At 31.8% G+C, this 15582-nt stretch overlaps 1 protein-coding gene across 1 annotated transcript in view; it reads right to left on the reverse strand.

The window, feature by feature from the left end:
- Positions 1 to 15582, reverse strand: part of Vha55 (V-type proton ATPase subunit Vha55) — a 243961-nt gene that overhangs the window by 138882 nt on the left and 89497 nt on the right. Inside the window, exon 5 of the mRNA XM_090404303.1 lies at positions 4894 to 4971. Within this exon, the coding sequence (XP_090260429.1) occupies positions 4894 to 4971 (78 nt within the window). The remainder of the gene's footprint in view (positions 1 to 4893; positions 4972 to 15582) is intronic.

Here is a 15582-nt window from a genome sequence, read left to right on the forward strand (position 1 = left end):
TCATTTTCATCAATCCATTCCTGTATTTTTCCCTTGACTACTTTCTCCAAGACCTTGACAACAACTCCTGATATGCTGATTGGTCAATAATTTGCAACCGTAGGCTTGGATCCTCCTTTATGCAGTGGAACTATTTTTCCCTCTTTCCACACCTTGGGGACTAAAACAGACCTGAGACTCAGATTAAACAACATTGTCAAGGGCACTGATAATTCTTTAGCCACTTCATGTAAGACCCATGCTGGTATACCATCCAATCCCACAGATGTATTCACGTTAAGGCTCTGTAATAGACTATTCACCTCCACTTCATTCATCACAATTCCCGTATAAACTAATGGTTCCTTCATTCTTTCAATGTCACCACCTGGATGATATACTCTTGCAAAGTGCTCACTCAGTAATTCCACTATATTGACTGATTCAGTGACCTCCTTACCATCGGCATTCCTTAAAATCATTCTGCGGTGTACAGTTTTTTTTTTTTTGGGGGGGGGGGAGATTCTCTTTAGCTTGCATAGCTAGTTTCCTTTCATAATCCGCTTTTGCTTTTTTTACCACACTAGTTACCCTTCTGGCCTGCGCTTTATACCGTTCGTGTGCCTGCAGGTCACCTTTCTCTTTAAATTCCCTCCACACCTCCTTCCTTCACCTTTCTCTTTAAAATCCCCCCAAATTATAATTAATATAATTTATTATAATGAATCTAAAAATTTTGATAGTTTTAAAAAAGTACCAGGGCATCGCCCTGGCCCGACTACACCCTTGCCAATTCCCCATTCTGTTATTAGTCCACATCACTCTACTTAATATGGCCTGCCATTCAAGAAGCTTATCCTTCTCATATTTAGTGTTGAATACTGTTGCTACTCTTCTTTTTCCTAAACGTTATTTGCCTGAATATAACATCTTGTGTTTGTTTCTAGAAGAATCTCACCTGTTTTTTTTTCTTTGTTTTAGTAGCACCTATTATGTTAATCTGTTACTTATCCAATTCTTCTGCTAGTTCCATTTCTTTTCTGTTGATGCTTCATATTAATAATAAGTAAAATAATAATTTCAACATGTGTTTTGTGTCCCTAAATTTGTAAATATGAAGACATATATAATGTTCTGGCAAGATTTGTACAAAGTGGAAAGCTAATAATAATAGAAAGTATCTACTGGATTCTTATTCAAGACATGGACACTAGTCATTAATGACTAGCGTCAATGCTCTAACACAAATTCATATTGAGAGAAGACACAAGAAATAAGAAAGTCTCACTGACTATGTTACTGTGATAGTGTCATTTTTGCTGGTTTGGGACACAAGAGTATACAAATGATATGAAATACGAAGTGATTATCATCTAGTTTTGAGCTGGATAAAATTGAATATCATACTGAAGAGAAAAGTGTGTTAGGAAGTAAAAGAATCAAAACTGAATGGCTTTCTGAAGTGAACTGCAGACCAAAATACTATTCAAGAAAAAATGAAACAGTTTAAAACAAAAATCAAACCTTGAAGATTTAGCCAGAGATGCATGTGATGGAACTGTCAGCAAGAATAGAAAAATCAGAATTTCCTGGTGAACTCAGGAAAGTAAAAGAGGCAATCAAGAAAAAGAAGCAAGCATATCAAAAGTTCTTGGCAGTCAGCTTGTGTATTGTGAGAGAATAAAAAAAAAAAAAAAAAGTAAGAAAGCAAAGCAACATGAACTAGCAAAACAAGTCATGGGAAGACTTTGCTAAGAACACAGAAAATAAATATCAAAAAGGTGGCAAAATATTCTGGAGGCTATTGAAAAATCTTAAAAATGGATGAGAGAGGTACTTGTGAAAGGAATCAGAGATATATAGGTAACATGAAAACTGAAAATAAAGATATTCTAGATGTCTGGTATAATTACTTTGAAAGATTACTAAATTAAATAAGCAGTTAACACAAACACCAAGATGGCAGAAAACATTCAAGAGGAATTCAATCAGGAGCACATATTGACACTTGAGGAAGAAAAAAGCCATTGAAAACCTGTAATGTGGAAAGGCAGATGAAGTAATATCAAGCCAGAAATGCTCCAATATGGTAGTATAGTCTACTGAATAATTTAGAAGGTTTAATGTGAAGGGTGAATGGTCAAATCCCAAATAATTTAAGCAGAGCTCTCATAGCATCTATCTATAAAACAGAAATAAAACTAAATATGAGAATTATAGGAATTTCCTGGTAAGATTTATGTAAGCATACATGACAAAAGGCGAAGAAAACTGTGGAAGGGAAACTTGGGGAAGAACAAGATGAGTTCACACCAAATAAAGGTTTGTGAGGATCATATTTTTGCACCAAAACAAATAGTTGAAAAATCATGGTAATATACAAAAGGGTGTGTATTTGAATTCTGTAGATCAGAAAAATGCATGTGACAAGGTACCAAGAGAAAAGCTGTTCAAAAACACTACAAATTATATGGTGCAAATAAGATGCTATATCAACCAATACTTAATCTCTATTTGACTTATAAGTCAGCAGTTAGAACTGGAGGTACAGGAAGATAGACAGATGTCAAATCAGGTGTGAGACAAGGGTGCATATTATCTTCACTGTTATTAATCAACTATGTAGATCACATTATAAAGAAAAGTGGCATTAAATCTGTTATCAAAATTGGAGATGCTAATCTCAGGTCTTAAATAAGTCCAGAAAAAGTCTGCAGGATTGCTTAAGTTGAATGCTGTAATAAATTTGGTATGAAAGTCATACCAAAGTTAAGAAAATAGGCAGAAGCATTGAAACCATCAACTTCATTCTGCATGATGAATCTATAGAACAAGTAAAACATTTCAGTTATTAGGCACAATTTTTAGTGAAGATGAGAAATTAAATATGGAAATAGACAACAGATTTAGCAAAAAGTAGTACAACAGAATCAAGACTGAGTTAATTTATATGAAATAACAGAGAAATTGGTTAAAATACTAAACTAGCTGTATACAAGAGAGCATTCAAACCAATTTTAACATATGGATCTTTTATGTGGCTCCCACCCACGAAAGGTTTTCATAAACCTACAGTACATTTGTACCAAGAATAGATCTCAGAGCTGGGTTAGAAATAAAACACTTCCTTACAGACTGGATACCACAGATACAAGTGTTCTAAGTTTAAGAGAGTGAACAGATAATATCAATGACAGAATCATATTAAAAATAATATTAGGAAAGAACTTGACACTGTTAGTATTCACGAATGCGGGAACAGCTCAATCAGGTGAGAAAGGATTAGTAAAAGAAGTCTTTTTTGCAGGGTGGTGGGACAAAGATCCAGAAAGATCAAAACAGAAGTTCTGACAATAACAATCATCATCATGCCTATCAAGGATTTAGGCCTAGATTGGCCTGTTACGGCCTTAGAAGTCATCATTGAATTTCTTAAGAGGATGTCCTGGTTTTATTTTACCCAATGATTTGTAATTTAATACTTGTTTTGGTAATCTTTCTGTTTTCATTCTTTCGATGTGTTCCATCCATTCTTGTTTATATTTAATTTTTTCTATTACTGATTCCTGGTTTAATTTTTTCATAATTTCTTCGTTTCTTTTGTGATCAGATAGAGTATACTTTGCAGTTTTTCTCATAAACTTCATTTCAGCTGTTATTAATCTTTGTTTGTCTTTTTGTTTTATTGTTCAGATTTCACTTCCATACAACAGGACTGTATTTTTTGCTTTTAGTCTGGTTTTTTTGTACTAGGTTTGGTTTAAATATAGAGTTAATTACACCTGTTATTATTTTTAAATATTTTGCAATTTTTGGGTTTATATCTTTTTCATTTTCATATGTAATCATACATCCTGGTAGTTAAATGAATTCACCTGTTCTAAAATCTTGTGATTATCTATAACTACTTTAGTTCTTACTGGATCTTGTCCTTTAAAGGCCATCGTTTTTGATTATTTCAGTACAATAACAGATTAATAACAGAGGCAATTTGGAGGAAAACTGCCAATAGGAAGTTAGTAATGATGTAATCTTTTCATCTAATACTACCATAATATTCTGTACATTCCCTGAGGGAACAAAGCAGGAACTGGATGATGAAAAATGTGACGACACAAAAATGTGGGGTTTAGCCTATTTCAAAAAGTATCTTTTCAGTAACTAACTGTACTTATCATTTCTGCTACTATTTACTGAAATCTGCTCTTCAGGATATATGAAGGTGTCTTCATATATCATTTGATGGTCTCAACATTATGAAATCTCTGCCCTTTGAAAATGTTCTGAGATTCAGAATAAGAAAGCTGAATCAAACTAAACCAAATATATTCGATAAATGCACTTCTCATGCTCCATTTCTAGCCAAAAATGCTGCATCACTTTTAGCAGATATGGAAACTTTATTTAAAAGTATTGGGTTGCATGAGACTATTGAAATTTCAACTTATGTTATTTTGTACACAGTTCATCAGTGATCATTTCAAATGATCACTATTTGTCATCACTTATTCTGCAATTTTATCAATGATGGTCATTCCTAGTCCAGGTGATCATCAGTAATAAAATACACATCAGATGAACACTCCAAAGACTTTTATACTTTCCACAGCAGACCTCTATATGCAGTGTCCAATTAGATGTGTTTCACTGGCTTTTTCTGCTACTTTTAAAACAAAATTTAATATAAAGCCATTGCTCTCTGCTGTCATATAATATAAAAATCACTTTACTGGCCCAATACAGCAGCCTGACTTAGAAAGACAGTGGCCAATAGTTTAATTTGCATAATTGTACAATACTATAAGAACAAGTAAGTATTTAACATTGAAATATACATCAAGACTAGATATTTTTTGAACAGGCTTTGTATAATGATTAATCTACTTAGTTTTTATACTGTATATGAATACATACCTTGAATGTCTAAGAAATCTTCTGCTAATACTGGTGGTCCTTTATCTATTGGTTTACCAGATCCATTGAAAACTCTACCTACAATAAACAAAAATTTCAATATTTATATATACATTTTCATCAGTTGAACAAAAAAAAAAAGTTAATTATGTCTAAATCAAATATATGGTTTCAGGTTGAAACTACATAAGGTCAGCAATGGGGTATCAAATTACATTTACAAAAATACACCCATCCACTCACATCCAACTAGTTGTGAAATATAGTCTATGGTATATATATGTTTTTATACTCTTTTAACCAGGAATTACAGGTGGAGTTATTATTAAACATAAATGACCAAACTATTGTACACATCAACACGTGCATTTAAAATTCAAATGCTAAATGAGACAACTACATTTTGCAGGCTGAAAGAGACAAATATCCAGGACTGGACAAATGGTGTGAAATTCTACTTATTTGGCAAAACATTTTCTCGTGCAAGTCCCCCCCCCTTCATTTTTAATGGTATGTCCAAAGAAGGCAACAAAAGTTCAATAAAGAAAGACTTTGTTCATGTGAGAACCACTCAAAGAAAAAGTTTATAGTAATTATAGGCTTATATATAATCAGGATTGCCATTTCGATCTTTTAATGGCTAGTATAGTCTCCCATCCTGGTCTGAGCTCTGGATCAAGTATTGTGCTTTCTATCTTGAATGGTAACACCAAGCAGTAATCTTTTCCTTTTTTCGAAGGGTAATACTTAACTTACCAGACAATTTTTAGTCAAGGTCCATGTTTCACTTCCATATGTTATGATTGGAAGTATATAACTGTCAAATATCTTTCTTTTAAGGCAGATCAAGATGTCTCCTTTGAGTGCTTCATGATGATTTCCAAAGGCTCTCCAACCAAGTTGCATTCTTCAAATAATTTCTTCCCTCACACTTTACCGCTACTGTGATTTTTTGCACACACAATAAACAAACATAGGAAGTTACTATATCAATTTTCCAGTGTTTCATATGTACTAGTTTTTTGGTTATATATTGATTATGTGTTATTTTTGTTTTGTGTTTGTTAATATTTAATCCTTTCTTTTTACTTTCTAAATTCAATTCATTGACCATTTGCTGAAGTTCTGCAGTTTTCTAAAAGAACAATATCATTAACACACCATAGGTGATTTAGTTCTTTCCCATTTACTATAATTCTTTTATGTTTTCCATTCCAGATTTTTAAAAATTTCTTCCAGAGCTATTGTAAATAGTTTAGATGAAATGTCATCTCTCTGTCTACCTCCCATTTTATAGGAAATTTCATATTTGTTCCTGAATTTATAAATGCAGTTGAATTTTTATATATATATGGCTAAGTATATCAATATAGCTTTCAATTCCTTTCAATAATTTTAGGGCTTCTAAAATAGCTAACACTGAGATTGAATCAAATTCCTTTTCGAAATGGAAGAAAAGATTTCCAAGTACCGCATTTTTCTGTGTATAAGACAATATTTGTTTTCTAAAATTTTTAGACCAAAAATTGGGAGTCATCTTATACAGTGGGAGTAACTAGTTGCTGTGGTGAAACTGCTGGTATCTTGTCTCCACGAACAGGCTTCTGCCAATCACTAGCCTTTACCTCTGTAGATTGAAATCATTAATGGCTGATTCTGAATAAACCAATCAGAACTCTGAAAGCATTCATACGTCTGCAACTCGTTGGCAGGGTAAGTTAATGCATTAACATTTTGAGCACTAGCCCATAAAAATGTCCGAAAATAAAAAAACAATTGTCATATTCTTCAAAATTCAAGTTAAAAGTCATCAATTATGCAAAAGAATACATTTTGAAAAATTATGGAGACAACTACCGTGTTATAGAGTAAAACTTTAGTTTAATATAAACCAAAATCAACACTCAATGTTTCGACCTTCATATCAAGGTCATCCTCTGGAGGATGACCATATACAGAGAAACAAGCTGCACTACAATCTACATGGTTTGCTAAAGTTACTGACCAAATTATTATTACTACAATTATTGGCCTGACCTCTGGTGAAAAAAAAAAACCTTTACTACATCAAAGCTAGAGTCTTATTATTATCTATTAGGTTACAAAACTAAGAGTTGGGCTGGAGAGCAACAAATTTATATATATATATATATTTAATAATAATATTAAAAAAATTTTAAAATGTGATTATACATTTAAATTTCAACGAACTGATATGGAATAGTTTCCTTAAGTATGCTAGATACTAAGTGGGCTGAATACATGTCATCCAAATTCTTGGAATTTTTATGCCACCATTATTGTTGAGATTAGGATGGTTAATCAGAATTTCATAGGCTTCTTTAAATTTTCTTTCATACCAGGTTTTTGTATGATGTAAAGAGCAGGTACTTTTCCAATCAATTTGGTGTAGGGTGTTGAGAGCATGATCTGATAGGCCTGCTTCACCAAAATTGTTATATTTAATATGTCTTTTGTGTTCTTTTTTGATGTATAGGATTGTATGTCCAGTTTCACCAATATAAGGTAAGTTGCAGTAGATGCAATAAACTCCAGGATGTGCCAATGGGAGGAGAGGATCCTTAGAGGAGTTGAATAGGTTTTTTAATTTTATAGATGGTTTAAAAGTGGCATTGAGATTATAATGGTGTAAGATTCTATTGATTTTTTCTGATAACCCTTTAATATATGGGATGGCTATGGTTTTACTGTAATCTATATTCTTCTTTGATGAAGTTTTATGAAGAACTTTATTAAATATAAATTTATTCAATTGGCTCTTCATCATACAACGTTTTGCTTCTTCTGTTGTCTACTTTCGTATTTAATTTGCTATATTCACTAAAAACTGTATCTAAATAGCTGAATTTAGAATCTAACTAAATTGATAAACCTCTAACTAAATTGAATAAACATTAGCTGTTTATTCAATTTAGTTAGAGGAACCTGGAGATTTGCACTAGATTTGTTTAGGAATACAATATCATCTGCATAAAGCAAAGAACTAAGTCTGATATTCCAATTCTAAAATTAGGTTTAATGCCACTTTCTTTCATAATGCAAACCATAAAGATGAATAAGAGTGGAGATGGTGTGCATCCTTGTCTTACACTTGATTTTACATCAAATCGATACAAAATTAATAACAGAAAAAAACTCACGTACAAAGATTATTTAATAGTATAATTTTCACCTGTGTGTCACAGGCATCTTCAGTACATTAAGCTCAAATTAAACAATAACTGACAATTCCAAAAAGCGCCACCTAAGTAGCTGGCGTAAGATAACTAAAAAGGTCAATAACTTTCCTAAAAATAAAAAAATAATAAAAATAAAAATAATAATAATAATAAATAAAATAAAATAAAAATAAATATAAAAAAAAAATCAATACAATAAAAAGTTAGGAAAGATTAGCTGATTTGTAAAGTACTATCTCCCATAAAGGGGATAGATATAAGCCATCGGATCTGTTTAAGTTAGGAGAATGAAGTAGAGTTTCACATGTTTCTTTATAAAGGCGTTCCATGAGAAACTGACTTTTGTGAAGAACTCTTGTCTTTCTCCAATGAACTCTGTGTCTAGTGAAGAAGGTGTTAAATTGTGAATGAAACTATGTTGTGTAATTTATTTTTTTTCATTCACATTTAACATTGCTTATTATGTATTAATCATAAATTGTATAAAGATTACTTATTGTTCCTTAATTAAGGATTACTATTTAAATATTTATTCTAAACTTAACCTACTATTAATTTATTAAATAATAATATGTGTAGAAATTTATGATAACTAAAATATATATGTAAAGTAACGAAAAGTGTATTATAAATAATTGTATACGTAATGAAAGAGCTGATTAAGTAGCTCAAATATTCTATTTATTCTTATTTGTGAAAATTTAACGTTATGTAATCACTTATGTAGTAGTAGAGCGTTGTATTACATTAGCGAAATGTTTACGTTCATGCGTTGTCATGGAGACACATGAAATAAACAAGCACGAGTCGAAGAGTGCGTGACCTTGGAACCAGAAAGGAGAAAGGGGAGGGAATAGGAATCTTAATGAGAGATAAGTAAGAGTTTTGCGGAGCCTGAAGGAAAGTAGGATATAAGCAAGGAAGTGAAAGAAAATTGTAAATTCTTTAGGGCAGAAATTCAAGAGCATAGTATTTAGAAGTGAGCAGAAAACGTAGTGATTCTTATATTCAGCTGCAAGTGAAATCAGCTGTTGATATAGAGGAAAATTGATGTCGTAATCGGATAAATAAAGAACTGGACATTCAATGGGAAACTCTGATTAGTTCCAGTTAATCTTGGATTACGTCTTAATTCTGTGTTGCCCTGAGAAGAATTATAATGAATTTATCTAATTGCAAAGAAGTAAACAAGGAAGGATATCAGTACCTTATTGCTGTTAGAGTAGTGAAGCGCGATTAACAGTAGTTCAGTTAAAGCGTTGGAGGATTTTATTTAATGTGTTCCGCTAGCTCAAATGAGTTAATTCATAAGTGTGCTTGCAATAAATTGATGTATTGAAGATTGTATCTGGTAAGAGTAGTCATACATGTTTATTCATTCTAACATTAACTATAGCGTATCTAAGAAGTTCAAGGTCCGAAATAAGATTGCTTGGAATATTGTCTACCTTGATTAGTGCCTGCTGTGAATTTAAACATTAAGTACAACTGATAGATGTGTGTAGACTGATCAAATGAGAAGTTTCGTTTTATTAACTTGAGTTAAGAAAATTTATAATTTTGAAGCAGTGAATTGTATGTTAAAGTTTAGAACATTGTATTGTAATGAGTGACTTAGCAAGATGTATTAAGTTATTTGTATTGTTTCATTTAAAAGTAGAATTCATGTATTTGCTATATATCGTATATTAAATGTTTTATTTTGTTAATCTAAATATTGTGTTTGCCTGAATTCCCTTTCATTGCACCGTTCATAAATATTCGAATCTTGCGGGTGCCCCAAGTAGAATAGTAAATAATTCGGCCTAAATAGAAGACTGCTAACTTAATTAAGAATTGATCCTACTATTTTATATAGACTAATCTAAAAATAGGGTGGCGCAGTATAATTATAAATTTCCCTACTTTTGGATCGGTGATCAATTTGCAATTAGTTGTTTTATTAATAAGAGTGACTTGAAACAAGATGGCAGATTAGAAAACAACATGAAAATAGAACGTCACGACAAAGGAATGTTCTGCAAGTCCAGACTTTTCAGGTTTAAAGCATTCAATATAAGATTGGTGTTCTTCTAGCCGAACTTTTTATTGTATTGATTTTTATTATTATTATTTTTTTTTAATTTTTTTTAAATTTATTTTTAGGAAAGTTATTGACCTTTTTTAGTTATCTTACACCAGCTACTTAGGTGGCGCTTTTTGGAATTGTCAGTTATTGTTTAATTTGAGCTTAATGTACTGAAGATGCCTGCGATACACAGGCGAAAATTATACTATTAAATAATCTTTGTACGTGAGTTTTTTCCGTTATTAATTTTGTATCAATATGTCTACTCACAGTATACCTCTTTAAAAACTTTTACATCAAATCATCTTCCTGAATATCCTTCAATGCTAACTGCTGATTTGCAATTTAAATATAGACTATGTTATGCTCTGTACAACATTCCATTTACCCCATATAACTGTAACTTCTTGAAAACTTTTTCTCTGAATATCTTGTTGTAAGGCTTCTCCAGATCTACAAAAGTATGGATCCTTGTTAACACAGTTTCTCAACTATCTGCTGTAAATTAAAGATCTAATCTTGATGACCTCTATATGGCCTGAACATAGCTTGTTCTTCTCAAAGTTCCTCATGCACAATTTTTCCTCTGTAATTCTTACATTCCATTTTATTCCACTTTTTTTTCTTTTACGGATGGGAACTATGATGACAGCTCTACTCGAATCATCTGGAATTTGACCTACTGACCAGAACATTTTGTATTATGTGGTGTAGCCAGTGCAAAATTTTTATATCTCCAAATTTGAGCATTTCCAGTTGAATATCATCTACTCCAACTGCCTTTTCACATTTCGGGCTTTTGTTTGATTTTTCTACTTCAAGTACTCCTTGTTTGCATTCTTCCTGAATATTATCTCTGTTCTGCCACTGCTTGTTTCATTTGACAGTCATTCAAAATAATTATTCCTGACATCTAGAATATCTTTATCTTCAATTTTCACATCATTTTTGAGTCTTTTAATGATAAAATGTCTAACCCAATGTAATAAAAATGAAGGTCTAATCTTAAATGAACTCGGGCAGCATACATAAAGGATTTACATATTAATGAATTAGCTATGAGACAAGCTATGTATGCTATATATTGTAACAACAAATCATGCACCTTACATCTCATTCCCACATTCAACACCTGTCTCATTTGAATTAGTTTAAAAAAAAAATGACAGTTACCAGTGTATGAAAGTAGTAATTAATAAAACTTTTAATTTCTTTTAGTGTACTCTTTCCTCCATTACTAAGCTTGTTCAATAGCCTCCAGAACATTTTACCACCTTTCTGATATTTATCTTCTATAAGAGAGCTTAGCTCTCTTACATTTTTAGGGCATCTGCTGACTTATTTGCAATGAACTTTCAGTATGCTTTCACTTTTTCCAGAACTGCTTTTCTTTCTTTTACTTTTTTGCATACACTAAGACGTTTTTATTTTTCTACTCTTGTAGTTGAGTCTACAGTTCACTAGTAAGAGCTAGTTGACTTCAATTATTTTTTAAAATTTTTACATGCTGTTCTCTTCAATGTAAAATTCATTTTTATTCTACTTAGAACTAAGTGATGATTACTTCCAATTTTGCATCCTACGTATACGCTTTTATCCTGAATCAGCATGAAGATATTGCTATCGACAATAACATAGTGAATGAGGCTTTTCTTATTTCTTGTGTGATCTCTCCATGTGAACTTGTGCACGTATTTATGCTAGAACATGGTATTAGCAATGGCTAGTCTATATCCTGAAGAAATCCAGCATGTACTTACCACTGTTATTAGCCTTGCCCTTTTCTCCAAATTTTCCCAAAACTTTTCTATATGCATTGGTGGGATTCAATTCCTACTCTGCCAACAGCTTTTCTATTTTCTTTTTGTTAGCTGCCTTCTCTAATGATTCAAAGAATTCCACCATTTCTTCCTTAAGAGAGAACCTTCTGTGGGATCATAGGTAAGGATATGTTTCATTGTCTATTTGCCTACATAACTCTATTTGAAAATGCTTTCCAATCAAGAAGTTTATGTTTGATGCTGAATGCTATTACTACTCTTTCCTTTCCTCTATTATTGCTTAACACAACATCCCACATTTATTATTTAGTACAATCTGAGCTGTTTTATTCTTTCTTATCTCAGTAACATCAATTATGTCCACACGGTACTTTTCCATCCACGCAGTTAGCCTAGTTGCTATGCACCTCACAACCATATGCCTGGGGAAGGAGCATCCTAGGTTCGATTCCTGTCGACAACGTGAGGAGCACAAGGATCTTCCTCAGCCATAGCCAAGTTAGCTGGTCTTGGGTGTGGACAGCAGGGTTTTCCCCCTAAGTTTATCTGGGGTTTTCCATCCCACAAGCAGGCAAACCGGCCCCATGAACACACGGATTACAGTCATAAACATCACCCTTAGGGGATGCAGCAGAGGAGTAGCAAATATTAATGACTGCATTAATACGCCAGAAATCCCTCATTAGGAGGGGACTCAACCCGTCCTAGGATGGACAAGAAGGATAGGAGGTACTTTTGTTCTTTTACAGTTTGATTTTCTTTTCACTAATACTCCTTATACTGATGGTTTTCCCATTTTCAATTCTTCTCACATTGTGTTCATTTCAGTAGTGGTTTTTCAAACAAGTAGTTTTAATACTGAGGATTATCTGAGAAAAACAGCTAAAGATAGTCAAAATAGAAAAAACAGCTCTGCTTTTTTACTTTGATAAGTAGTTTAATTGTATTATTAAATACAGTACAGAGACCATTATAATCTATGTACTATATTTAGCAACAATTAGTGTATTTAGAGACAGCCGAAATGAAAATGATAATGTAAAACATTCCCCCCTCCTGCAGACACTGTACTGCATACCTACAAGCAAAGCAAATTGGTAATATTTGTTTATAATGTGGTTATTGGGTGAATAAGCCAAACAATTTAAGCAAAACAAATTTTCAAATGCCAATTAAGATCTATACATATAGATCTTTATGGAAAACATTCAATGGAAAAAAACTGCAACTAACAAGCTGTATATGTGGAAAACTTTGTAGAAATGTGCCAACCTAATATGGAATGGACATAATATATGGTAAATTGAGTTCCTGCCTGAAGTGAAAATATGCAAGACACCACTGTGAATGTATTAATTTATTCCCTTAAGTTCCAAAATAGGCATATAAAGTAAAGTATAAAATTTGATCACAGTTGTATTTAACCATAGAATACAAAACTTGAAAAGACTATTGTGAAAAACAGCAGACTTTTAGTGCCTTGTGTGGTCTCAAAACATCATATTCAACAAATTTACAGTGATTATGATATGTTTTCTAGTTTTATCTTTTTCCCCCTTCACATCAAAATACCAGTGCTTTGCAATTTAGTAAATACATTAAGCAGTCCATCAAGATGGGCCACTGGCAACAAAATGTCAACCAGGAAGACTCTCATGGTATAGAATAATTACATTCCTGATCAAACAGCTAATAATAATTTATTAGGTACATTAAACAAAATACATATGCAACTTTAAAATTCATTTTGTCTGGTAGGCCATATGCAAGCTATTACAACATAGATTTTTAATCAGATTTTGTATTTGAAATCCTTATAAAAATTTGTTGATGCATTCCTATTTTCATGGCTGCAACTGGACAATACGTCAGTGACAACATGCTAAAAACATACGTTGAAATAACTCTGCCCTGACTTAGTGAATAAGTCTGAGGTTTGCAAAATGGCAAAAACTGTCTGTGCTTCAATTTTGGTTACAATAGATTCATTTTTATTACAAAAATTTTGAAAAAAAAATTTCAGGAACTGATAACAATTCTATTTTGACTGGATAGAATTTAATTGAAGTACTTTTTCATGATTTCTTAAAATTTGCCAAACTTAGTTTTGATCAAATCATCTGGAAAAATTATGAGAAACAAATTTCTATATGTATGGTACATAACCAAAAACAAGTTACTGCTTCACACAAATGCTTCACTATGCTATGAAGTAATATGTAAACATCATAAAATAATGTTCCAAAATACAACAAACCAATTATTAATGATTGATGATCACTTACTTATATTATCTACATAATGTTACCAAAAACTTGAAAAGAACATTCAGCAAGAAAGTATTGGCAGAACTGTTCATCACTTGTTTTTTTTTTTATCAGTTGTTTTTATAATGAACTGTAATTCAACGAATTATTTATCTGATGAAATTTCTTGAAATTGGGATTAATATAAAGTGGATTATGAGAACCAGACTTTTTAATTTACAATAAAGAGCGGATAAATGAGAATACAAAAGGACTAAGTTTTTCAGATAAGGAAAAGGTACATGATAAAGTACCTAGAAAAAACCCCTCTTCAAAATGTTAAATACATTGTATAAATTGAGCATTATATACAGCAATACCTAGCCTATACTTAAGATGTAAGTCAGCAGTTAAAATTCCAGGATAAAAAAAAATGACAAAATAAAAATTTTAAAAAGTATAAAATCACGAGTATGGCAAGGATGCACACTATCTCTACTGCTATTCATCATCTATATGGATCACATCACAAAGAAAATGGAATTTAAATCTCATATCAAAATCTAGAGAGAGAGAGAGGTCTTCATTACTATCATGATGATTATGATATCATCCACTTTGGGCCCACAATAGGATGTCTGAAGTGGCCCAAAAAAAGATCCGATTTTCACCTTTAGCAGAGTTCCTGGATTATGTAAAATTAAATTTTACATAATCCTTTGTTCTTTTTTAATAAAAATTAAAAAAGAACAAAGTTACAGATCTACAGTATTGTAGATCTATAACTTTTCATAATAGTTTATGATTCACAATGGACAATACTTAGTTTGTTAATTCCATGTTGTGTAAGGAATATCCTTCAGTTGCCAGGAATATTTCACATATTAATGTTCTGCAAATTTACATGATTCATATAAGTTTTTATCGGTGTTCAAATATGGAAAATAAAAGTATATAGTGATTGCTAAAGCGTTAAAAATGGCCAAAAATAACTGATTTTAACAGAAAACAAAATGAACATAACTAAGTGATCTGAAATCAATGAAATGCTTGCTTCAATTGATCGTGTTCATGTCAATTATTATACAATTGCAATAATTAAAAAAAAAAAAAAAAAAAAAAAAAAAAACGATTACAGTCACAATGCAGGCTCTATTCAGTGTATTTATTTGTGTGCAGGGGGAGGGGGGGGGGGAACAGCATTGCAGAAACAGAACACTGTTTAACAATTTGGATTAAGAATCAAAATGGGGAAAAATGCTTGATTACTAGAATGATTCAAAATATAGCCAGAAGTCTTTTCAAGACAATAAAATGCACATGAGAGAAATAACATATGATTCTGCTGATTATAAGGCTAGACTAAGTGGTTTCCTAGGTTCAAGAAACAGATG

The sequence above is a fragment of the Typopeltis vanoorti genome, chromosome 14 (genome assembly GCF_054136105.1).
Source record: "Typopeltis vanoorti isolate ZY-2024b chromosome 14, IOZ_Tvanoo_1.0, whole genome shotgun sequence".
Lineage (NCBI taxonomy): Eukaryota > Metazoa > Arthropoda > Arachnida > Uropygi > Thelyphonidae > Typopeltis > Typopeltis vanoorti.